General features: G+C 42.4%; 1 protein-coding gene and 1 long non-coding RNA gene across 7 annotated transcripts in view; both read left to right on the top strand.

Moving 5' to 3' along the window:
* LOC142047788 (uncharacterized) overlaps positions 1-26,635 on the top strand; it is a 441,041-nt gene that overhangs the window by 259,591 nt on the left and 154,815 nt on the right. The gene's annotated exons all lie outside the window — the stretch shown is intronic.
* Positions 9,980-26,635, top strand: part of LHPP (phospholysine phosphohistidine inorganic pyrophosphate phosphatase) — a 171,471-nt gene continuing 154,815 nt past the window's right edge. For all 6 annotated transcript variants that reach the window (XM_032796480.2, XM_032796479.2, XM_075072487.1 and 3 more), the window contains exon 1: positions 9,980-10,160. In XM_032796480.2, coding sequence (XP_032652371.1) covers positions 9,994-10,160 — 167 coding nt within the window. In that variant the 5' untranslated portion in view covers positions 9,980-9,993. The remainder of the gene's footprint in view (positions 10,161-26,635) is intronic.

Below are 26,635 nucleotides of genomic sequence, written 5' to 3'. Positions count from 1 at the left end.
CTGCAGAGGGTGGGTTAAAATCCCAGAGGAGCACAGATGTTTGATTTGTGGTACTCTGTGGCTCCACTTAGAAATGAATGACGTAGTCTTGTTTTAACCTAGTTCTTTGGACATCGCAGTACCAACATGCATAACGTGTGCCCTTTCCTTAGAGGCCACGGGGGAACTGCAACACGTTGTAACAACGTGTATACAAAGTGTACCGCTGCCGCACGTTCTCAGGTGCAGAAAACCCCATTGCTTCGAAAATCTCCACTCCAGATCTGACCTGGATTCGCAGTATGAGTGGGGGAAGTGTATAGACATTGCAATGCTTTCAACCCTCCGATGGACCATTTCAGGCCCACCAGCCCCCTTTGTCGGCCAAAATCGCCCCGACTCTACACACGCCTTTGTAGCAGAAAAGGTTCTAATGGAGAGGTTATCCTACGGGAGTCTCATTGCACACTGATTTTAAAACCCACTGAAATACGTTGATTCAAAAAATGTATTTTAATTGACAATGGTGCACGAACGGAGACGTCAGGCAGACATTAAAAGAGAACTCAGTATCCCCAGAGTGCAAGGAATTAAAGGACTCTAAGAAATCAGTTCACAGGGTAAGTCTCTTTGCGGTTTGGGAACATATCACACCCCTCGCAGGCCGAACAGGTTGCAGCCTGGGACATGACATGACATCTTTTAAAGGCAAATTAGAAGGTTTTTCAAGGACCATCCATCCGGAAATAGCACTGGGAGGCTAATGATCTCCTTTCCCCACCCCTGCTGTAACCTTCTGAACTGCCAACCCCTCTTGATTTTGTTATGGAGCAATAGGTTAGCAATTAATATTGTCTTAGCAGGTATGAAATAGGAAGAGGAGGAGAAACCACCTCATTATAGCTCTAGGCCTCCTATATCCAGCTGGCATTGTAAATGAGCTTTTAAAGAAGCAATGTCTTTTTAGCATTTCTCATTCAAACGGCCACTTCTCCACCCCTTGCCTACTGCAGTATTCATCCAGGCTCTAAAACACCTACCAATTTCCCTGCTAAAATCCTCTATAATGCAAACCATCTACTAGCTGGGATTTTACCTTCAGCATTCAGCGAAGAAGGGACTGAACCTGTTTTACAGCCTCAGGAGAAAGTAAAATAAGTCAAATATGAAAACAGACTAATGTAAGAGTGATCCAAATAGCATCTTTTAAAATTCAAGAATGTTAATAATTAAACAGACAAAATACAGGTTATTACTGTTTAAATATATATTATCTTTATACAGCATGGTCAAATTTTCTTGAGCAATATGGCTTCTGTTATTCCAGCATTATTATGTCACTACCTAGCACAGAGTACAGTATAAACCACCTTTAGATCTAAGGGCTTGATCCTGCATTCCTTGAGTATCCAAAGTTCCCAGTGAAGTCAGTGGGAGTTTGCAAAGTATGCAGGATTGAGCCTTCTGTTTTAAAAAGGCCCAGGAAAATATTAAGCACTTATGTGGTTCAAAGATTAAGAATGAGATCTTGCACTCATTGAATTCCTTGAGGGTTGTGGCATTGACATTAGTGACAAAAACTATGGGCCTGACCCAAAACCTACTGGAGTAAAAGAGAGTCTTGCCATTAGCCCCAGTGGGTTTGGGATCAGCCCCTATATCACCACACTGCATGAAGCGCAGCATTGGGTCCGAGCTAATTAATCCTCACAGTACCCCTATGGAATATATGATTCCTCTTTTATGGATGAGGAAGCTGAGGGACAAGTGAGGTGAGTGAGTTACCTAAGCTCACACACCAAGTCAGTGGCAGAAATAAATATTTATATACTACAGTATTGAACAAGAGGTTATAATCATGCTTGCGCGCTCTCTCTCTTTATTGGCAGATTAAGGTGATGGCTTGATTCTCCCCCACCACAGGACACGAATAACTCTCAATGGAAGTGACTCCTATTCTACAGGAGAATAAAATCCTCTATTTATATATAAAACAGGTAGAGGACTGGCAAAAGCAGGGCATGCTTCTCTATACCACTCAGCCAGTGTGCCATCCCCCTGGTCTGATGGGACTACAACTGGGGATGGGGGGAGTCCCCATAACCAGTTCAAGCAATCACAGAGCTGTATATTTTTTAAACTTCACACTAACTAAACTCTATGTACTGTATCTATAAGGTGCATTTTCTTCTCATGCTCTGGCATTTGCATTTGACCTGACAAATCAGGATGAACATTGGAAAAAGGAATATTATTTGTGGGTGAAGGATTTGGGGATGGCAATATTAATGTTGTCTGTATTTGGGAATCATCTTGTTAATGTGTATTTTGCACTGTAATATGCATCAATTCTACCACTCTTATTCATGTTGAGTAATATTTTACACTGCCAATTGTCCCATTGAAATTATTTATTTTTAGGGTGCTCAGAGCTTCTCTATGGATAAAATTATTATTAAATATAAAGAAATAAAACAAAACAAAATATGACAGTATTAAGGTAATGGAATTAACAGTGGCAGAATCTGACCCTTATTTTCCATTTTGATATCACAGAACCTAAAATAATTGAATAGGAAGAAACAGAGACAAAAAAGATGAAGATGTGTAGGAAGCAAATTACAGAATATTATGATTAATTATTATCATCATTTATATTATGGCAGTGCCCAAATGCAACAATTAGTGTGGTGTTCTACTGTGCTGAGAACTATACAAACATAAAAAAGAGACAATCTTTGACTTGAAGGGCTTCCAATCTAAAGGTACAAACAGACAAAGGGTAGGGACAAATGAACCTAGTAAAGAATTGGCACTGCTTTGTTAGATACTTAGATTGTATTTTTTTTTAAATTGGGATAGAGGTAGGGAAGAAGGGAGTAGGAAAAGGAAAGAACGGGAAGAGTAATAGTCACAGCTTATGGATATCGTTCTTAGTGTGATCAACTAAGGAAAATAGACACCAAACCTTTAAATATTTCTCATCAATATGTATGAAATATGATCCTCTTTAAAACTCAACATGCTAGTCCTAGTAACTGTGGTGTCATGAATTACTTAGAAACAATTATGATGCCATTACAGATGCTGTGATATGTAAATATTCCTCTGGTCCATGTATGCATTAACTTAACTTAAAGCACATGCATAGGCCTTTGCAGGATCAGGGCCTTATTTTGGAAGAGAAAATTCAAACCATCTCGTATATGTAAGATTACAAAATCTAGCCTTGTGGATATATTTTAATATTGTGGCTGTAGAATTGTAAAAGGTGAATTGTAGTAATGGAATTCTTTAACATACAATTTTTTGAGGTAGCAGATATCTTCACAAATTGTCAGTTTAACAAACACATGTGCACACACACATATATTAGTCTTAACTGTTTGCTTGAAGTTGGTTTGTTTCTCAGCTTGGGTATTAAAATTCAGTCTGAGTGCTGTCTTTAAATTGCTTTGATGCTAGGTGGGTTTCAACCCTGACCTGTCCTGATGGCAAGTGATGGCTGTAACAAGCTCTGGATCAATATTCATAGCGGGTGTCCTGGACTGATAACACTATCCAAGACAATGTTCACTATCAGTGTGGACAGCTGAGATATTGCACCATTAGCGATGTTGTTTTAAATAACCTGATCCATTTCTGGGTCTATTTAATGAATTTCACTGTTTCGATATTTTCTGTAAGGAGAAGCCAGAGGCTATTCCAGAAGCAGTGATGCAAATCAGTGGTGCCAAGGCTACTCTGCTTTTTTTTCAAAACAAAGTGGACTATAATTCCAGCACAGTTTCTTATATATTATGTGAATTGTGGCAGGCTATTGATAGTATTAAGAACAAAAACTATCTGCATTGTATCAAGAGGAAAACAATATTATCAGTAAGGCTGGAACGCAACTGATAAAATCTTACCTATGATTATAAAATAGTGAGGATTAGTCCAATTCTTTATGTGCAGACTTTTTCAATTGTTTCTGTGAGGTAGTGGGATGTACTGTATGTAAAGGCACAAACTTTGTAAGGTACAGCTTAGTCTGTATTTTGGCTGGGTCAAAATGGTCTTGCCGGGCTTTCTGCTACTTTTTTGATCAACACAGGCTCAGTTAAAATAAATATGCTCTCTATTGGTCCCATTTTATACTTACATCAAATCTCTACTACACTGCAAAAATGTGCATGGTAATATGCCTGTGCTGCATATGTTCAGCTTAAAAAGCAGTCAGTATAACAAATGGGATCCGAGCCGGCAACCCATATTTACACTAAGTCCTTCTACTGAATTCAGTGCACAGTGCCTCTGAAAATCCGGCTCTGTATGCCTAAGTCAGGCAAAAACTGAGGCCCCCCAAATTAGAGGGCACTTTTGAAAACTGAGGCCCTAATACGAAGGTGACCATGTTTTCAAAATCAAAACCCAAGACACTTTTGTGGCAATATTTTCAGGATCATGGAATACTCCCGCAGAAGACAAACAAAACTACACTTTTAAAAATAAGTGTGTGCCATTGTTACTACTGGCAGCGTCTGACTCAACAGTGGCATGCATATTTCTTAGAATGGTGGATTTTTTTCCAGTAAGTTAGTGTCCCAATGAGTTTATCATGAAACATTGAAGAAGTGTTGTTAACATTTGCTCTGAGCAAAAGAGCAGCTTTCATAGTGTGTACATACTTTGGAATTTTCTCTTTATTCAAACACTCTTTATCATGCTGACCACTCATTTACTCAACTGTTTGTTACTGGTAACCACAGATGCAAATTCTGTTCATTATAGCAATATGTCTATTTTATTCTGTTCTGTTCTATTCTGGTTCTTATACCATCCTCATCCCCATAGTATTGGAGCCCCTTCCAGTAGTGCATTAAGCAACATGGCTAACAACTGTGGGGTTGTCAGGGAGGGGTAGTACCTCTGATGGGGGAGCAGTCATACTCCTAGGAGTAGCTCATCCACTTTGGTCCCCACTTGACACCCAGCTCTCACCTGTTGCTCCAAGTAGCTGTCAGCATGCGACAACGGCCACACCCCCTGAGACCCTCGGTGAGTTAGGGCCTGTCTACCCATTGCATGCAAAGGCTGGATCCGGCTGACTGAGGAAACCTGGTTCAATGGTCAGGAAGGCAGTGACAGCAAGCGTTGTGGAACTCTCAAGAGCACGACAAGACATGTAGGAGTCCTGGTCATCCACTGCGCCCTGCACTATCTCCAGCCATCTCAACTCTTGTCCTGCCACTGGATACAGATAGAAACTGAGAAGACAGTGAGGTTGACGTCGCGCAACTCTCCCTCACTTTAATCCAATTCACGCGCAAGTCTCGACATCATATCACATCATATCAAGTCCTGTGTCGATGGGCGAGCGACGAAGCAGCAGGTGTGGATACACTGGGACCTGTAGCCGTGCACATGCACACAGGCGGCTCAGGTATAATGGTCTTTCCTCACTGACCAAAGCAGCAGTGGAGCTTGGCATCTTCTTGAGCGACTGAGCAGCCCTATTCAGGATTGCACTGCTCACCTCCATAGAATGAGGAGGGGGCTAGAAAAGGTGCCCTAAACATTGCCTGCTTCAACTTACCCTGCCAGCATACCACGGCTGGCAGGGATCCCAGAAAAGCGGTCGAACAAAAACAAAACTTAGAGTGACACCAATTACCATTGGCCCATGAAATGTGCGCATGCTACTGGACAACATCACGGCAGACAGACTGGAGAGAAGAACAGCACTTGTCACCAGAGAGCTTGCACGCTACAACATTGACATTGCAGCCCTTAGCAAATCTCGCCTTGCTAATGAAGGACAGCTGTCCGAGTCAGGCGGAGGCTATACATTCTTCTGGAGTGGCCGCAGCAATGATGAGCGTCGTGAATGTGGAGTTGGCTTCGCCATCAAGAATCATCTTGTTCGGAAACTTGCCAGTCCCCCCAAGGGTGTGAATGATCGTCTCATGACAATGCAGCTTCCGCTTCAAAAAGGAAAACAAGCTACTTTGATCAGCGCATACACTTCCACAATGACCAACCCAGAGGATGTGAAGGATAAATTCTATGAAGAACTAGATGCTCTGCTATAATCAGTGCACCGCACAGACAAGCTGATCCTGCTTGGCAATTTTAACGCAAGAGTCGGATGTGATGCCGCAGCCTGGGAAGGAGTCATCGGGAAAAATGGAGTGGGAAAGTGTAACAGCAATGGCCTGTTACTGCTGAAAACTTGTGCAGCACATGACCTTCTGATCACCAATACGGTCTTCCGTCTCCCTACCCGTAACAGGACTTTGTGGATGCATCCCCGTTCCAAGCACTGGCATCTGATCGACTATGTCGTCATCAGGAAAAGGGACAGACAAGATGTCAGGGTTATGAAAGCTATGTGCAGCGCTGACTGTTGGACGGATCACAGGCTCATAGCATCCAAAGTGAAGCTCCGTATCATGCTGAAGAGACGACCACAAGGCTGTAAGGCTCTCAAAAGGATCAACATGTTGAAGCTGAAGAACAACCGCATCACTGAAAATCTAGCAGAAGACCTAGAGAATGAGCTTGCTGATCTTCATATTGAGGATGACGCTAAGAAAGACTGGGAGCGATTCTGCAACACTGTCCATACAACTACATCAAAGGTATTGGGGCCCTCCACACACAGGCAGCAAGACTGATTTGATGAAAATGATGCAGAAATCCAGGCCTTACTTGCTGAGAAGCACCGCCTGCATCGTGCATATCAGAATGACCCATCCTCAGCGGCAAAGAAGACCGCCTTTATCAACGTTTGCAGAACAGTACAGAACCAACTGCGCAAAATGCGGGACTTGTGGCTGAGCGCCAAAGGAGACGAAATACAGGCATATGTGGACAGGAACGACTATAAGCCATTCTATGAAGCCCTCAACACACTCTATGGTCCACAGTCTTCTGGGAGCTTTCTCCTCCTGAACTCTGATGGCACTGTGCTCCTTACAGAAAAGACGCAAATTCTCCAGAGATGGGCTGAACTTTTTGAAGCAGTTCTCAACTGCCCCTCAGTCATCAGTGATGAGGCCATTGACAAGATGCCCCAGGTTGCAGTCAATGACTCCATGGATGCTTCATCAGAAGAGGATGAAGTGAAGAAAGCCATCAACCACTATCAAGTGGCAAAGCCCCAGGGTCAGATGCTATACCAGCAGATGTGTACAAAGTCGGTGGACCCGTGCTGCTATGGAAACTCACTGAGCTGTTTCAGTCCTTCTGGAAGCAGGGATCCATTCCTCAGGAATTTAGAAATGCGTCCATCGTGCACCTCTATAAGAGGAAGGGCAATCGCCAGGTATGTGACAATCACCGCGGAATCTCGCTGCTCTCTACAGTGGGGAAAGTTATTGCATGGCTTCTGTTGAACCGATTGATCACTCACCTGGAGCAGGGCTTACTGCCAGAATAACAGTGCGGCTTCCGCAAGGGACATGGGACTATAGACATGATCTTTGCTGCGTGTCAGCTACAGGAGAAATGTCAAGAGCAGAATCGTGAACTCTACACAACTTTTGTGGACCTCACAAAAGCGTTTGACTCTGTCAGTCGCCAGGGCCTCTGGAGGATCATGTTGAAATTTGGCTGTCCAGACAGATTCATACGAATGGTACGTCAATTTCATCACGGTATGATGGCTCGTGTCCTGGATGACAGTGAAACATCTGAGGCCTTCCTAGTCACCAGCGGCGTCAAGCAAGGGTGTGTTTTAGCACCCACTTTGTTCAGCATGATATTCTCTGCCACTCTGACTGATGCCTTTCAACACTGCAATGAAGGAGTAGGCCTGAAATACAGAACTGACGGGAAACTATTCAATCTGAGGCGACTGTGTGCCATCACCAAAGTGAAGGAAACTGTACTTCGAGACTTTCTCTTTGCTGATGATTGTGCTCTGAAAGCTAGTACAGAGTCAGAAATGCAAGCCAGTATGGACAAGTTTTCATCTGCATGCAACAATTTCGGTCTCACCATTAACATCAAGAAGACTGAGGTCATGCACCAGCCAGCTCCCTACACTCCGTACTCAGAACCATCCATCACTGTAAATGGACAGAGACTTCAGGCAATGGACCACTTCATGTACCTGGGCAGTACCCTTTCCCGAGCAGTGTCAATCGATGATGAAGTAAACTGCAGAATTGCTAAAGCCAGCTCTGCATTTGGCTGGTTGCGCTCCAACATCTGGGAACGTCGAGGGATCAGCCTACCAGCGAAGCTGAAGATCTACCGAGCAGTGGTGCTTCCAACTCTGCTGTACGCCTGCGAGACATGGACTGTCTATCTGAGTCATGCACGAAGGCTCAATCACTTCCACATTTCCTGTCTACGAAAGCTTCTAAAAATCAGATGGCAGGACAAAGTGCTCGATACTGAAGTCCTTACCAGAGCCAGTCTGCCGTCAGTTCACACACTGCTGATGAGAGCCCAGACCAGATGGGCCGGACATGTTGTGAGAATGTCAGACGAGCGCATTCCTAAACAGCTCCTCTACGGAGAATTCACCCATGGAAAGCGCTCCCATGGAGGACAAAAGAAGCGGTTCAAGGACATGCTGAAGACCTCTCTGAAGTCCCTCGAGATCAACACCGCCACATGAGAAACCCTCACACTGAACCATCCAGCATGGCGCAGCCTCATTCACCCAGGCAGTAATACCTCTGAGGTGAAGCGTACTGCTGAGGCTGAAAGAAAGCTTGAGCTGCACAAGTCCAGAGCTGCCCGCACATCATCGACAGTGCCATCACGTCTGCCTGACGTGTGACAGGACGTTCCATGCCCGAATCGGACTGATCAGTCATCTTCAGACGCACAGAGTCCAGTCATTGAACGAATGAGTTGTTGAGGTCTTCATCAACAACAATGGATGAACATCAAGCACATGGCTAACAGCTGTCACATGGTTTAATCTTTCTCTTATTAATTTAATGGGTTCTCTTGTATACAGTCTCATCCCAGAAGCCAAGAAGTGAATAGGTATGGAGACTGTGACTCAGCTGCCTTCTTTTCCCTGGAGGTGGTCCCTTCACTAGAGAATTGAGGAATAGAGGTAAGGAGAAGCTTCCACTGTGGCCCGCATTATGGGGAGAAGTAGAGGATGTCAGTTTCCATGGCTGGCAATCTGCAACCTTCCACGAAAATAATAAAAGCAAGATAATATTATAAATAATTTTAAATTGTTTCTCTCCTTGCCCTGCTTTTTGCAGCCTTTTAAAATTACAGTCAGAGCACATAGCACCTCCCCCTTATCCCCCCCAATGTATGCTGGGTGCCACACTCCCTTTCACCCTCCCCCCAATATATGCTGGGTGCCACACACCATTCCTCTTCCCCCTCAGCCCCTTCCCAATGTATGCTGGGTGCCACACACCATTCCAACTCCCCCTCCCCCTGCCCTCATGTATGCTGGGTGCCACACACCATTCCACCTCCCCCTCACTGTATGCTGGGTGCCACACCCCATTTCCCCTCCTGCCAATGTATGCTGAGTGCCACACACCATTCCGCCTCACCCTCCCAATGTATGCTGGGTGCCACACCCCTTTCCCTTCCCCCCAGTGTATGCTGGGTACCACACACCATTCCACCTCCCCCTCAGCTGCTCCCCAATGTATGCTGGGTGCCACACATCATTCCATCTCTCCGTTATCCCCCTCAATGTATGATGGGTGCCACACCCCTTTCCCTCCCCCCTCCAACGTATGCTGGGTGCCACACACCATTCCACCTCCCCGTTATCCTGCCCAATCTATGCTGGGTGCCATACACCATTCCACCTCCCCCTCAGCCCCTCCCCAATGTATGCTGGGTGCCACACACCATTCCACCTCCCCCTCTCCCCCCTCCCCAATGTATGCTGGGTGCCACACCCGTTCCATCTCCTCCTCACTCCCCCCGGCACTTTGCCTTCTCCTGCTCAAATTAACGCCAATGAAAAACTACATTTCCCAGCGGCCCTTGCGGAAGGAAGAGCTCTGGAGTCGGCGGAGTGAAGTTGACCCTATGCACCAGCTGCAAGCCCCAGGTCGGGCTGTGCGCGCTATGGCTGAGTGGGCAAAGCAGCTTGCAGGCATTAAGGGCGTGATGCTAGATATCAGCGGGGTCTTGTATGACGGTGGAGGAGAAGGAGGCGGGGTTCCCATCCCTGGATCTGTAGAAGCTGTGGAAAAGTAAGTGCCAGGAGAGCTAGTGCCCTCTCCTCCCCCCCCCTCCCCGGCACGCTGCGAGGGGCCGCCCCCTCCCTCCTTGCAGCTGTGCGGGGCCTCCCACTTCTTGACTGGCGCCAGGTTCAGCCAGGGGACACGGCGTCCTGCCGGGCTCCCTTCTCTCGCTGCTTTCAGCCGCTCCCAGGCAAAGGGTCCAAACTACCGCGGGTTTGGAGCGTAGGATCCTAGCTCTGTGTGCAGGGGAAGGGAAGCAGAGCTGCAGGCCTGGGAGAGAGAGAGAGAGCCCAGCAGCAGCAGGGCACGCCTGGGTGACATGCGCCGTGCCCCTTTGCCTGCCATTCTCCTGGGTGCTATACACCATGCCACACTTCAACCCCCCCATGTATGCTGGGTGCCACACCCCTGTTCCTCTCTGCCCCACAGTGTATGCTGGGTGCCGCACCCTGTTCCCTCTACCCCTCAGCCCCCTGCAATGTGTGCTAGATGTCACCTCCCATTCCAACTCCCCCACACACCTCTGCCATATACTCTGGGTGCCATAGACCATTCCACATGGCCTGATGTGTATCCCGGGTACCACACATCATTCTGCATTGTCTCCTGGATGCCATACACCATTTCACATTTCATCCTGCCCTTCATCCCACCCCAAATGTACCCGGGGTGCCAATCACCATTCCACAATTTCACCTCTCCTCCCCCTGACTCCCGGGCCATGTATCCTGAGTACCAAACAGCATTCCACATTTCACTTCTCCCTCATATCATGCATACTTAATGTGACACACTATTCCACATTTCACCTACCCCTGCTGCCATGGATATTGGGTGCCACACGCCATTTTACATTGTTTCCCACTATGTATCTCTCCCTGGTATGCTGGTTGTTATACACCATTACCACATGCTGTCCCTTCCATCTGCTATGCATCTTCAGTGCTGCACAATGCTCCCTGTATGCTCTCCGCCTCCTGCCATTCACCCTTGTATTGCCTCCTCCCTAGGTCAATCCCCATCTCTTATAAAAGGTGCTAAAAGCACATTCTTGTCATTGAAGGAGCAGAGGAAGACAGAACCATAGTTTAAAACGGGTTCTCAGACTTTTGTACTGGTGACCCCTTTCACATAGCAAGCCTCTGGGTGTGACCCCTCCTTATAAATTAAAAACACATTTTTATATATTTAACACCATTATAAATGCTGGAGGCAAAGGGGTTTGGGTGGAGTCTGACAGCTCGTGACCCCCTGAGGGGTCCCAACCCCTAGTTTGAGAACCCCGCTTTATAAGGTCTTTCTGAAAATTGTTCTTGTGCCCTCCGTCTTCAAAACAATAAATTGAGTGGTGCTAAATCTCTCTTTGGTGGAATTACTGAGTGAATCCTGCCACATTTGGGACCTGTAATTTCAGGGATCCTGATCTTCCAGAAGTGATGCTTAGATCTCTAAGTCACCCCACGCAATAAAATTGGTCTTTGGCCTCTGTTGAGTTTTATCCTGTTTGACATATGAGTTTTTCTAAGACTCTAATCCCAAACTCTTTCAAGTGAAAGGGAGTCCTTCCATTGATTTACTGGGCTTTGGATTGGGCTTTTTTTTTAGTTTTGTAAACCCTGGCTTTGTGGCTTGATGGTTTGTCTGCAGAGGAGCAGCCCTCCTCTGACTCTTAGGCTGTATTATCTATATCCTGAACGTCTGGGTATGTTTTTAAAGCAAAATTTTAGCATTCTTTTTCTAAAAGAAGCAATTCAAACAGCTTTTCAGGAGGTGCCAGTGTACCTATAGCAACGGGTGCATTGTGGTTTGGTTTTCAGAGACGCTGAGCATTGGCAGTTTACCACAGTGGCTCTCAACTTTTCCAAACTGCTGTATCCTTTTCAGGAGTCTGATCTATCTTGTGTACCCCAAGTTTCACCTCACTTAAAAACTATTTGTTTCAAAATCAGACATAAAAATACAAAAGTGTCACAGCACACTATTCCTGAAAAATTGCTTACTTTCTCATTGTTACCATATAATTATAAAATAATTGGATATAATAATAATAAATCAATTGGAATAAAAGTATTGTACTTACACTTCGGTGTATAGTATACAGAGCAGTATAAACAAGTCATCGTATGAAATTTTAGTTTGTACTTACTTCACTAGTGCTTTTTATGTAGCCTGCTGTAAAACTAGGCAAATATCTAGATGTTGATGTACCCCTTGGAAGATGTCTGCATACCTCCAGGGGTACACCTGTCTGTGGCTGAGAACCACTGGCCTAATGGATTGAGTCTTGGACTATGAATCCAGAGACTTGAGTTCTATTCCCAGTTCTGTCACTGGAGTACTAGGTGACCTTGGCCAAGTCATTTTACCTTCCAGTGCCCTAATTTCTTCATCAGTAAAATGGGAATAATTTTGCTTGCCTTCTTTGTGAAATGCTTTGAAATCGGATGTAAAGTGCTACCAACGAGCTAGATATTATTTGTAATTACTGTTCTGTCGTCAGGATGTATAGCGTCCAGCCATAGACCTTTTTGCTCGATTATGCTACATGTTCCATTGTATTTAAAGGCTTACATTTTCTTATTTGGCTCAAGTTAGTGGAATTATATCCAAAAATAAAGTAGGTTCAGGGTAAAAAAATAGACTTTCCAGACCTCAAATTTGTAGTCTTAAAAGTTGAGTAAGATAGGAAAACAAACATGAAACTTTTGGTTTACCTTGACATTTTTTTAAATGTTTTTTCAACCATAAGAGAGTCCATTGAGTCTGAAGCTCTGCTTTCCTAGGGCTCCTAGAGAAAAAAATAAAAGTAACCCAACCCCAGAGAAATATAGGCAGGCTAGATTCAGTTTCAACTGATATTTACTTTAGTCACTATGTATATTAAATCTAAAATTGGAGGACAATACAGATTTGAACTCTAGTATGTTCAATCATTAATCAGTTGAAAAAAATTGCCTGCATCGGTAGGGTACTATCCCAAGTTGATGAATGTAGCAGTCAAATTAGTTTATATTTTGTCCCAAAAAATTCAACTTGAGGCAGAAATCAAGCCTGGGAAATTTCAGCCCAAATGGTGAATGAGCAATCGAAAACAGGGTTATAATAGAAAAGGCTATTCTTAATAATAGAATTCACTACCTCTGTTATAAACCATGCAAATAAATACAAAAATTGTCCAAGTTACTGTACTTTCCCTTAATACATACCTATTGTTTAATTAGTGTTTGGGTGCAAGTGAAGCTTAAGGCAAACCCAGCAGTGACATGCAAGGAGTTTCTTTTTAATTGACTTTAGGGCTTGTGGAAGATGGCAGGCTGGGAGCCCAAAGATTAATGTTGCCCATTTATACATAGAACAGGTATGTCTGAGCAGCATCAGCGCTAGTTTCCTCACGCTTCCCTGCCCGTCTGTCTCAGCTCTGTCCTGAGGGACCATCACTTGAGTGGTGATGAGGTAGATCTATCTCCACTCCTAGGCAGTCATTGGCCCTTGGTTGAGACAGCTGGCAATGATGCAAATTATGGGGGTTTTGTTGTAATGTGGATATTGGTTCAGTAGAGACCGTCAGCTCATTTTACTCCAGGTCACTGGAGGGTCATCAACAAAGCAGTGACAGGGACCATAACCCATGACTAGCCCCTGCAAAGAAATTTGCAGTTAAAGCTGTCACACTACACAACTGATTCAGCACCATGAGCGCTGGATAGGATGAAGTTTGAAGCCCTCTGCTCCTGTGGGTTCATCTGCATTAGTAGTGCGATTCACACCTTAGCGAAAGCAGGCCACTATATTGAATGAGCACATCTCCTGGGTGCCTTGTCTCTCCTTGGCCAGCACCAATTGCATCCTGGGCCATACACTGGGCAGAAGAGCAGGAGTTAGTATGAGCAGCTTTTGCTGCCCCCAAGTCAGACTTTCTTCCCTAGCTGGGGGAAGAGGGCATATTTTAGTTCTGTTGGTTGAAATCAATGAAGCCCTTCACCTTTGGGGATCTCTAAACGTAAGTCACGTGCATTACAACCACAGATACAGCAAAATGAGTTCATGACAGGAGAAAATGTAACTTTTGTCTGATTTGCTCACTTATGTTTGACCATGAGGACCTAATTCTTGTGCTGAATTAACAGTTGGGATTGTAAAGGAGTGAAAATCACTGCCAAAGTTTCAATGGGCTTTATATGTTTTTTTTTAAAAAGTATCAAAACCTGTTCCTCATCCTAGACCAGAAGGGTGTAAATGGAACCTTTCTGATATGCATTCTACTTCTTTATGCTTTTGCAGAAAATCAAACTTTCTTAGAGTGTCAGCCACTGCAGTGCTAATTGGTCTGATATTCTTATCATTAGAATCAAACAACTATTATTAATATTTTGTAAGTGTTGACAATGTGCACAGTGACAGTAGCACTGGTATAAAACACACAACTAAAGTAATTTTCTTCCCTAAGGCGTATGCCCCCCAAGGCCCCTGCAAATACTTATGCACATGCTTTGTTTCAAGCATAGGAATAGTTCAGTTGAGGACGAGTAACTGGGGGAAGATACTGAGTGCAATCAGAGAGGTTATTTTAAGCTCTGTATTTGGCACTGGTGCAACTGCTGCTGGAATACCATGGCCAGTTCTTGTGCCCACCGTTAAAGAAGGATGTTAAATTGGAAATGGTTCAGAGAAGAGCCACAAGAATGACTGAAGGATTAGAAAAGATGCCTTATAATGATAGACTCAAAAAGATCAATCTGTTTAGCTTAACAAAGTGAAGGTTAATGGATGACTTGATTACAGTCTGTAAGTATCTGTTTAGGGAACAAATATTTAATAATGGACTCTTCAGTTTAGAAGAGAAAGGTACAACACAATCCAGGGGCTGGAAGTTGAAGCCAGACAAATTCATACTGGAAATAAGGTGTAAACTTTTACCACTGAGAGTTATTAACCATTGGAAGAACTTACCAAGGGTCATGGTGGATTTTCTATCACTGACCATGTTTAAATGAGATTGGATATTTCTCTAAAAGATATGCTCTAGGAAATACTCTGGAGACGTTCTATGACCTGTGTTGTACAGGAGGTCAGCCTAGATGATAGCAATGCTCCCTTTTGGCCTTAGAATCTGTAAAGCATGGGATATTGGCCACTGCTGGACTTGCTAGATAAGAACCTAGGCATTTCTAGATCCCTTGTTGAGAAATTCTCTTCTGTCGTTTCCTGAATAAAGACCATAGTGGGCTGTTATAACTGGATTCGTAAGGAGTTTTAAAAATCAGACTGGTTCTGTTTTCCTTGTTGCCTGTAATGCTTTTATATAAAGAAGAAGGATGGTTTGGTGGTTGGTGACACTAATGTAAGACTCAGGAGAGCTGAGTTCAATTCCTTGCTCTGCCACAGACTTCCTGTGTGACTGTGGCTAAATCATTAGTCATCTGTGCCTCATTTTTCTCCATTAGTGAAACAGGAATAATAGTCCTTTCTTTGTTTATTTAGACTGCGAGCTGTTTGGGACACGGACTGTCTTTTACTTTGTTTTTGTACATTGCCTAGCGCTGGGGCCCTGCCCTGGGCTGGTGCTTCTAGGTGATACCACAATAAATATAAACAATAACAATCATATAATTACTGCAGAAAAACAAGTCATTTCTTATAAAACTGGGAAATATTTGATAATATCTCCACCAAGATCCTCTCTATGTCATTGGAGATTTGGTTTTGTTTCTTTTAGGTTTTTCAACTTAACAGTATGTAACCTACATAAAAAATTATTAAACAGTTTTGTTGCTACGTTTACCGAAACCTCCTGTATGTAGGCAACATAAACTGTAATTTAACTTGCAGTAATGTCAGAAATATGTTGGCTGAAATAGCAGTAAAACTCTGGCCTTGGGCACAATGCAAGATGTTAAGAGTGTTCTCTTGATATGCTGGAAATCCCTAAATCCTTGTTCCTCATTAGAGATCACTACATTTCAGCAGTTAATTTGGTCTGTATGCTTATTTGACCTGGGGGAGGCTGTATAGAGTCTTCAAAGCGAGTTTTGAGATGCTAACTAACTATAGACCCCTGGATGCCCTCTTCAAATAGTCAAACTCATTTGGGTTGGATTTGAAGTGTTATGAAACTGGAAGACAATGTATGACATTCACCCCATGGTGTAAGGACTGCAGAAGGCCCCTAGCACAGCAGAGCTGCTGCTGCAACTGGGGCTGCGTATGCAGAGGAATCTGTGTCCCTGTGTTTGTATGTTAGCTTTGGCATTGTCTGGGAGAAGTGGTATGACACGTGGATCTCTGATTCCATGGATCCAGTGGCTACGACTTCGAGGGTAGGAAGTTCAAGGCCGAAGGGAAGCCCCACACTCTTCTCATGAACTGCAGAGTGGCTTCTGTACGGTTCCAAATACAAAGCCTGTTTGTCCAGATGTGTGTGGGGAATGGAGGGTGAATTTCACCTTGTCATTCAGTCTCCTACTATAAGCATAATTTGAGGGGAAGGGTAGCTCAGTGGTTTGAGCATTGGCTTGCTTAAACCTAGGGCTGTGAGTTTAATCCTTGAGAGGGCCATCTGGGGCAAAATCAGTACTTGGTCCTGCTAGTGAAGGCAGGGGGCTGGACTCAATGACTTTTCAGGATCCCTTCCAGTTCGAAGATAGGTATATCTCCATATATAATGCCTCTGGCTTTCTGTCTAAACTGCTCTATGGGCTCCACAATGCCTTTAACACACAGCACTGCTTTCACAATGGTCATAGGAGCTCCTCGCTGTAGGGCTCATTGTGCCTCAAGCAGGCATGAGGCCTTTTTGAGCTCTAGATGTGTGGCTGCTGGCACTCAGGCCGCTTTGCTCTATGGTACAGTGCTTTGGGACATTGCTTTGCCCTCTTTGGAGAGCTAGTATAACTATGGTTGTTAGCCTCACTCAGGAGGTATGCAAGGACTGAGGCTGTCCTGGCCCCTGAGATTCTTGCACTTTTGTGCCCATTCCCGCTTGTGCACAGGGTTCAGTAAGCACCCACAGAAATGAAAGAATGAGCTCACCAGAACATACAGCTGCTGAACGCCTCTCCCTCACCCCAAATGAGCATTGCTATTTCTCACTGTCCTTCAGAGTAATACTTGGCATATATACATCTGCACAGCACCTATGAATCCTCACAATTGTGACATCATTATTATATTGATCTTTGTGCCTCTCTTGCTAGATCTTTACTGTTGATTTCATATAGCTCCTAGGCAGTTTTATACCAAGGAGCAACACAAAAGTGACAGCCATAGTCATGGAAATCTGGTGCAGCAGGAATACGTGCCAAAGAAAAACATTGTTCGTGGCATTCAATATAATTGCTTAAGAATGATCACTTTGCTCAGTAAAGTCCAGGAGCCTTATTTATCTATTTATGAGACAAGAAATTGTTCAAGCTCACATAATTTAAAACCCTTATTGACTCATTATCTCATTACCAACTGGTCATTAACATTGTGTTTGGATGATAGCATAGGTCAGTATGTAGTTTTATGCAAATGTGTTGACACTAAAAGCTGCTATTTTTTAAGAAATTGTTTTTAATCAAGATTTATGAAAAGTCATACATTCAGATGCAAATAAATAGAAACCCTGTAAATAATTCAGATTCATACAATAATTGTTTGGTGTGATGTATGCCTAAATTAATCTCTTAGTAAATATGTATTTTATTCTCTGTATGATTCATAACTATATTTTTGATACATAGATACTGCTGAAAGGATGTCTGTGCTCTCCTATAATGCAAGTGCTGACGTTCTCTTCAAATGCCTTGCTGTACCATCTTCCACACACAGTCACAGCACTGAAATCTCATGTAATAGTCTACAGTACACAAGGACGAAACACAAAAGCAACATTTTCCTTTGCAGTAGATCTGAGATAGAGGAAGCCATTTTTCCTTCCACTAAAGCTATATTCCTAGTTGTGAAGATGTGACTGTTACAGCAAGGGTATCCATTTTTAACGCTAATGCATCTCTTTTACAGTTTGTGGTACTGGAATATTTTAGGATTAGTCTGGAAGGAAATTGCCAAATCAGAGTCTGAAAATAAAAACCAAAGTAAATGTGTATTCTGCAGGATAGGCTAAGTTCTGCTCTCAGTTACTTTGCTGGATTACTCCACATTTACACTAGTGTAACTGTGAGCATTGATACCTCCTTCTGCCCAATATACTTCAGTTGACAAAAACAACAAAAAACCAACCCACAAACAACCCTGAGACAAATCAACATTATAAAAAAGTAAGTAAATTAATAAAAACCTAAAAAATTAAAAACAAAACTTCAACCCCAAACAGATGTTTCTCCCTGAAAAAGGAGAAAGTGCCAGAAACTCCATGAAGACCACTACTATTGATTTTTCTTGAAAGGCATTCAGATACGACAGTGATAGGTGGCAGAATAAAATCCTAAGATAGATAGAACGTTAGGAGAATTTGGCCTATTATCTGTATTGCAGAAAAGCTATTTATTTAGAGACTTTTAAATCAAGTTGGATTGTGATTGTTTATTTTGTTAGTCATTCATGCGAAGCGGCATACATTTGTTGTACAGGAAAAAATCCGTATAAGTAGGGCTGGCTACAACATAGAAAATGTCTCCTCTATGTGTAATAGAAACAACTTGCATAGACCAGAATATCACATTTATAATGAATCTGAAAATACATCAGCGATTTAAATGACTCCATCAGAACTAACCTTAACAGCACCTTTATTCTGTGCCATTATGGTCCTGATTGATTGACACAGCATGAAAATGAGATTCACTTTTCATGTCGCAAACAGTAAGGAGTTGGTCTGTTCGAAGACAGAAGGTGGTTAAACATCTATAAAACATGCCCATCCTGAGATCTGTTGTTTGCATTTACAGCTGTATGCTCATAGCATGCCTATTAGCATATACATATGAAAAGCACGCAGAGGTTAGACATTTACAACATCCTGTTGTTTGGTCAGTATAGTGCATCTGTTAGCACAACTTTTAACAGGGCTCCTTAAAAGAGCAATGGAAATCTTGGGCATACGGAGGCGGTGGAGCAGCTGGACAGCCATGTTAAAATAAAATGCCCGCAGAGTCTTACAAGGCTAAGATTGTGAGAGAAACAAGCAGAATTGGAATCATAAAACAATTTGGCATGCGTGGGGTGGGAGCGGGGGATAGTGTGTTAGTACATGGAAATCAGTTGCTAGTTTACAAAAAGCCATCTGAAAGTGTGTGTAGAATAAGAAATAGAAAGTCACAGTTTTACTCTTAAATCTCTTCACACAATCTGCTGTGGACATTAAGAATTTTGAGAGCATGCTATATCTGAAATGCTTCCAATAGCTAGGGTTGGGTTTGTTGAGAAAGACTTTCAACCAAAGCTGTCTAAGCATGTTACAAATATTAATTCATTAATTGTTCCTTAGCTCTGCATTTTCATTTTTTGTTGGTAAAGCTCAAAGCTCTTTACAAAGGAAAGTACACATCAGTGTCTAAAAAGTGAGGTGCAGAGAGATGATGGTCACAGAGTAGGTCAGTGGCAGAGCCAGGAATAGAATCTGGGGAACAGAACCTCAGCTGGTGTAAATTTGTCATAGCTCCATCGAAATCAGTAGAGCTATGAACATTTGTCCCAACTGAGGATCTGCCCCCAGTTCTCTTAGTTCCCTGAGTCCATTGCCCTATCTCAGGAGTCGGCAGCCTTTCAGAAGTGGTGTGCCGAGTCTTCATTTATTCACTGTAATTGAAGGTTTTGCGTGCCAGTAATGCATTTTAATGTTTTTAGAAAGTCTCTTTCTATAAGTCTATTATATATAATTAAACTATTGTATGTAAAGCAAATAAGGTTTTTAAAATGTTTAAGAAGCTTCATTTAAAATTAAATTAAAATTCAAAGCCCTCCAGACCGGTGACCAGGACCTGGGTAGTGAGAGTGCCACTGAAAATCAGCTTGCGTGCCGCTGCAGCACGTGTGCCATTGGTTGCCTTCCCCTGCCCTATCTACTGGACCATACTTTCGTTAAGTTAATCAGTACTGTGTTTGATTATTATTTTGAAGATCTTCCTTTCCTGAAATGTCATATATCCCAAGCAGGTGGATGTTTGCGTCAGTTGAAAGGAGAAAACACTCATGTCTCTCTACTGGAATTTAAATGCAATTGACATTTAGCATCATAAGTTATTTATTATCCAGTGGCATAATTGGCTAGTATGCAAACATCCACCAATGGGTAGATAATGAGGAAAAAAGATTACCACAATACTTGTCATTTATTTATATACAATATCACTTTATATTTCGTAGCATTGAGCAAATATATTTCAACTAATGAATCCATACAACAGTCCACTGATAAGTACTATTATTTTCCAGTTTACAGATGGGAACCTGAGTCATCAGTTTAAAACTAAAGGATTTTTTTTTCTAACTTCCCACCTGGAAAACTCAGTCTGGAAGCTGAGAATCAAACTTCTCACATATCATCACCAATATTACAATTTCTGTAGGCCTAATTAGGCCCTGAATTATCCTTGTGCATTTTCTCCAGTGGGGCTGCCAGAGGGTAACTGATTGGGACTCAGTAAACAATTCTGCTGGTGAAACGTAAGAAGGAATAGTATTGCTCACTCTTCCTTATTTGTGTTGGGGTTTATAGGAGTAAAAAGCAGTAACAATTCATATTTTAGTACAGAAGTCAGCAGATGGGACTCTGTATACATACAGGGAGAGGATCTGCTTAGTTAGATTGGTGCCATTTTTTGTCAGTCACTTTTCAGAATAGAGCCACACCTTAAGCTGTGTGGAGAATTATGCAGCTTGTGAATATGAGAAAAAATAAAGCTGATAAATACTGATTGAGTTATTTCTAGTGATAGAGATAGTGAGCCAGATTCATCCCTTGTGTAACTCCATTGAAGTAAAGATAAACCAGGCTGAAATGTGCTTTTTTTCATCACAAATATCTACTGAACATTTGAAACTAACATAAAGGAACACTGGGGAGAGAAATACGGACACAACTGTAAATTCAGATAAAATTAACTGGTTTAGGAGAGCATTTAGGAGAAGGGGCAGAGTGGAAAAATGATAAATATTCTGTTTAAACTATAGAGACTATCCCACTCAAATAGGGAAGGGAGGTATGCATGAAAAAGGATGTAGGTTCTTGTGTTAGGCATGAAGTGGCTGATTCAAAGCCCATCAGAGTCAGTGAATGGGAGTTTTTCCATTGATTTCAATTACATGGATCAGGCCCCTAGTTTAGAGATGAACCTGACAGTGTTTAAATTAGATTTGATAAAGGAAAGGATTTTAGAGAGGGTCTTACATAAAGGCTACAGCAGTCTACAGTTACTGGTACAATACTCTCCATCTTACGCTAATGAGAGTACAGTATTTTGTGCTATTATTATAGAGTACTGTGGTACGTTTAAAGTGGGAGTGAAAGGAAAACAGGTGGGAGTATGGAATTTTTATTTGTGACACAGGCCAAATGAATCCCTGGGATAACAGTATTGAAGTCAAAATAGTTATCCCAAGGATAAGTCCATCCCTTTTTCTTTACTGTTAGTAATAAAATAGGTGATTACATCACTGCTCTTTTAATGGAGCACAGATGGCTGAATAATCCACTTTACCTGCCTATTTGAGAGCATAAAAAAGAATTCACTGAATAAAAAAAGGCAAAGTCTTCCTTTCCTTTTCTTTCCTTTCCTTTCCTTTCCTTTCTTTCTAGAAATACAGTTAATTGTTTACCAACAGATATACTTTGTATGCAAGTATAATAATGATTTGACAGTGGAAAAAATATATTAGGTATCATTAGCTCTTATATATGATAATTAGTTGTTTCAAAGACAAATTGTTAACTATCTGTCAGTATGGAACAAAGGCCAGTGTATTATGATTATCTGATTATATTACCCATAAAAATGTTGCAATTAAATTAACACCGTACAGTAGTTACTGCAAATAAACGTATGACCAGAGCTGTTTGTACTAATTAATAATGGTTGAAACCCAAATGTTCGGATGTTTCTTTGGGATAAGAACCCCACAATTGAGAAGCTTACTAACGAAGGTCTGGTCTATACCTAAAATTTATGCTCGCCTAGCTACATCGCTCAGGGAGATGTGGTTAAGCTGACCTAAATCCCAAGAGCTGTAGTTAAGTTGAACTAAGTCCTGGAGTTGACACAACTTGGTCAGTGGAAGAATTCTTCCATCAACCTACCTGCCACCTCTTGAGGGGGTGGATTTATAACAGTGATAGAAAAGCTCCTTCAGCTGTGCTGCTGTAGCACTTGTGTAGGTTCTCATAACAAATTATATGTTGGCCTCAGAGTGCGGCCACCAACTCTGGCAAGTGGCTGCTCTCACACTTTTTCCTGAAATATTTAATTAGCTTTAGGAAAAAGAAATAAATATGTACATATACGTGTCCATTTATTTATTGCTAGCTAGTAAGTCTGTTGTGAAAAGTGATATTAACAAACATACAAGTATCACTTTTCACAGCAGACTTTCTCATCCCTGGCAAACCTGGGGTCAAATTAAGCTCTGGATGGGGGGCTGGAGGAGGCAGCGGGAGGCTGGAGCCTGATGCCCCACAGCTGGAGGACAGGGCCCAGGGACGGAGCCTGAAGCTGCATGGCCGAAGCCTGGAGCCTGCCACAGTGCAGCTGGAGCCCGTGCTGGAGACCAAAGCCTTTTGGACAAAGCCTGCCACCCCACCACCTAAGGGCTGAAGCCCAAAGCCTGAGCCCCACCGACCCTGGAAAGGTGGGGAACTCACTGGCTGCCTGCTCCTCCAGCGTTGTGCCCCTAGTGTCTGCGGGCGGGGGGAAGAGTCTAACCCCTGCTGGTGGTCCCAGCAACCAACACCAAGGTGTGATGCATCCAAAAGCAACAGGGAGGAGGAGGGGCCGCTGCTTTGCCCCCCTGCTCCCAGTCATAACCCAGGAGTCTGTGGTCGCAAGAAAAGACCCTGGTGGCTGCATTTGAGAAACGCTGCACTTCTTGTTACTGCAAGCTAGACTTTCCCATGAGATTTTGGTCCTTCCTGCTTCCAATCAGGTCATCAGTGCCTTGAGAACACCCTTCTAGAGTTTGTTGACAGTCCTAAATGACACATGGATGTGCAGAGAGATGTAGAAATGAAGGGGTGCTGTGGTCTTTAGAACCTTAATCTCAATAGCTAGCAAAAGCAAAAAGTTGTAGTATTTATTTTTAATTTTCTCTTGTATTTTTCCCATATACTTTGATACAAATAGTAATGAAACAGAGAACATATAAATATGTTTACAAGCAAAGACACACGTGTTTGAATAATATACAACATATTGCTGAGTCGTAATCTAAAGATCAGCAACCCCTCAGAGTAATCTATGGTAACCCTGGGGCTACTAGTTTTATGCTTTGCATTAACAAGATAGAAGAATCTGGAGTAACTAGACAAATAGTTTGAATTGACATAATGGCCAAACAAATTTCTTACAATTTTTTTTTTTTGCTTCACATTTCATTTCTATAGGATTTCATTAAGAGAATACATCTAAAATGAATAATTAATAATAGTTTTTTTTTATGGCAAAATAATCAGGCAGTTCGCCTTTGTTATCTAGTAAGTTAATGTGCTACAAAATTGTATCACTTACATAGGTGGAACAGGATTTACAAGACCAGACATTCATTCAGCAAATCTAGTATTCTGCCTGTGACTGGAGCCAATGCATCAGAGAAAAGCAATCCTCTTCTCCCCTCACCCCCTGCAGACTCCAGAGTTCACCTAGCAAATTGTACAATGCTGTACGAGGAGGGGGAATGTTCCTTTCTGACCCCTGTGACAATCATGTTATGTCCTGAAGCATTAGATTAGCTTCCATTTATGCATTATTGCAAATGCTGGGCCTGATCTTTCAGTCCTTCTCTGGTAACTGTCCCATTGGTATCAATAGCAGTTTTGTCTGAGAAAGCTTCAAATCGTTTGGGACCATTATTTTTTTTAATGGGAAGTTATACAACTTTTTAAAAATCTAGATGTGGAATTGCTTGTATTCTGAGTATGTTTGTATATACTTACGTACCATTTTCTATCATGTATTGCATCATCTTTGGGCATTTGCTGAGTTCATGTACTGCCTAACGATTTCAGTGACAAGCATGCTTTTATTTACCAGTACAAAGGGACTCTCTGTTTTTACAGTGCCACCAGACAAAATCATTACTTCAACAACTAGAGGAAGGCTCGATGTAAAACGAGCTGTCAGCTACTTTGCTTCAATTTTTGCCAAGTTTTAAGTATTGTACTCTTGTGATTACATACACACACCTACCCTCCCCACCTTTTGCTTGGCATAAAACTCTTATTCACAGATGTTTAGGGTAGGAATTTTGCCCATTGTGATTTAAGGCAGCTGCAATGAGCTGGTATAGGCCCTGATCCAGTGGTTCCATTGAAATCGATCAGACTATTCACATGCTTGAATTTCAGCATATACCGAAATGCTTTGCTGAATCAGGGCCTTAATTACATAGCACATCCTCTCGCTGTCAAACTGTAACTTGGGAAAGGCAAAGTCTTCCTCAAGGGTGTGTTGGCCCACAGTCTTTGGCAATTGGATCCTAAGGGCCAGATGCAAAGCTCACTGAAGTCAGTGAGTAGGGTGACCAGATGTCCCGATTTTTGTAGGAACAGTCCTGATATTTGGGGCTTTTTTTTGTTTGGGCTCATACTACCCTGCACCCTGTCCTGATTTTTCACACTTGCTATCTGGTCACCCTATCAGTGAGAGTCTTTCCGTTGACTTCAGTGGGTTTTGGAAGAAGCCCTAAATATGCCACTGTTACTTGGCCACATGTTCATTCTTCGTTTCTGGTTAGTGACTCTTTCCCAGGGCACCAGTATCTCATTATGCCTTGGCCAGAAGATCTTCTGTCCACACAATATGCTCAAACCACCTCAGTCTTGCTGACCAAATCTTCTTTGTCTCTGATGCTATTTTTGCCTCTTCTTTGATCACCTTGTGTTTTCATTCACCTATGTCCTGTCACTGTTCTCAGGTACAGCTGCACTCATTAAAAATCACATTCCCTGGTGGCCCAGGTTTCTGCTCCATATATCAAGGCTGATCTTACACATTCTTGTGCATCACAGTCTTGGCCCAACTCATCCTTGTGCACCTAAGTCTGAATCTACTCTCCGCACTCACCATCTCACTTGCCCAATTTGCTATCCTGCCACCTTTGGTTTCCCTTACCCTTTTGAAAATGATAATTTAGAGAGAATCCAAGGAAGGATCATAAAGAGGATAAAAGAATAGGATAGAATTGTCTCTGAACAGGAATGAAGGGAGATTATTAGGTACATCTTAGAGGAAGGACATAAGAAAAGGAGGAAAATATTATTTAAGGTGGCTACTGGTGAACTAGGGTTGCCAACTTTGGTTGGATGAATTCCTGGAGATTTCATCACGTGACTTAATTTTTAATTCCTGGAGACTCCAGGACAATCTGGAAGGTTGGCAACCCTAGGGTGAACTAATAGGAGTAATGTTATAAAACTAGGGCATTGCTGAAATGCCATTAACAGAAGCTGTTCAAAAGCAGAATAGATAAAACACTGGTAAGTTGAGGACAAATTTTCAGAACATAGGTCCCAAAATCCATATTTAGATATTTAAATAAAAGTCTAAAGTTTAGATGTACGTAGGAATTGTCAGACTGGATCAGATCCAAGGTCCAGCTAATCCAGTATTCTGTCGCTGACAGAATGCCAGTACCAGATGTTTCAGAGACTGACATAAGAACTCTGCAGTAGGCAGATGTGAGATATTTCTGCACGCTTCTACATCTCTTCCTGCTCTCTGATAGTTAGAGATTGCTATAAGCCCTGAAGCATGAGGTTTAATATCCCCTCCAAAATTTTTGTTGTCATTAATTAATGATGGCAACACTGGATATTCTTAGTATCCATATAAATATCCAATCAGTGTTGTCAAGTTCTTGTCATTGAGGCCAATGGTTCCGTAGTTAATCATGCGTTCTGAGAAAAAGTGTTTCCTTTTATTGATTTTGAATTTTCCACCTTTTGATATAATTGACTGTCTCCCTGTTCTTCTGTTAAAGAGCCAGGGAGAAAATGGGTTCCCCATCTGCCTTCTCTGCACCATTCATTATTTTATATATATATATTTTTTTATCATATCTCCTTTCTAAGGTAAATAATCCCTGTCTTTTCCATCTCTTCACATGTGCATTTTCCATGCCCTTGAACATTGACTTTAATTGGAGCTGGAAATGTCCAGCATCTCTGAAAATGAGGCTGCTTTTATTTAGATGCTTAAAAATGAATTTAAATGGGCAGATTTCAGAAGCCCAAATTACAGTTGGGCACCTAACTCCTGTTGAACGTTAATACAATTTAAGCACCTAAACTGTCATTTGAGACTTTGAAAATCTCCCCCAAAGTGCCTGACTTT

Source organism: Chelonoidis abingdonii, chromosome 15 (assembly GCF_003597395.2).
Source record: "Chelonoidis abingdonii isolate Lonesome George chromosome 15, CheloAbing_2.0, whole genome shotgun sequence".
NCBI lineage: Eukaryota > Metazoa > Chordata > Testudines > Testudinidae > Chelonoidis > Chelonoidis abingdonii.
The sequence above is the reverse complement of the archived record's forward strand: the minus strand, read 5'-3'. Positions and strand labels throughout refer to the sequence as shown.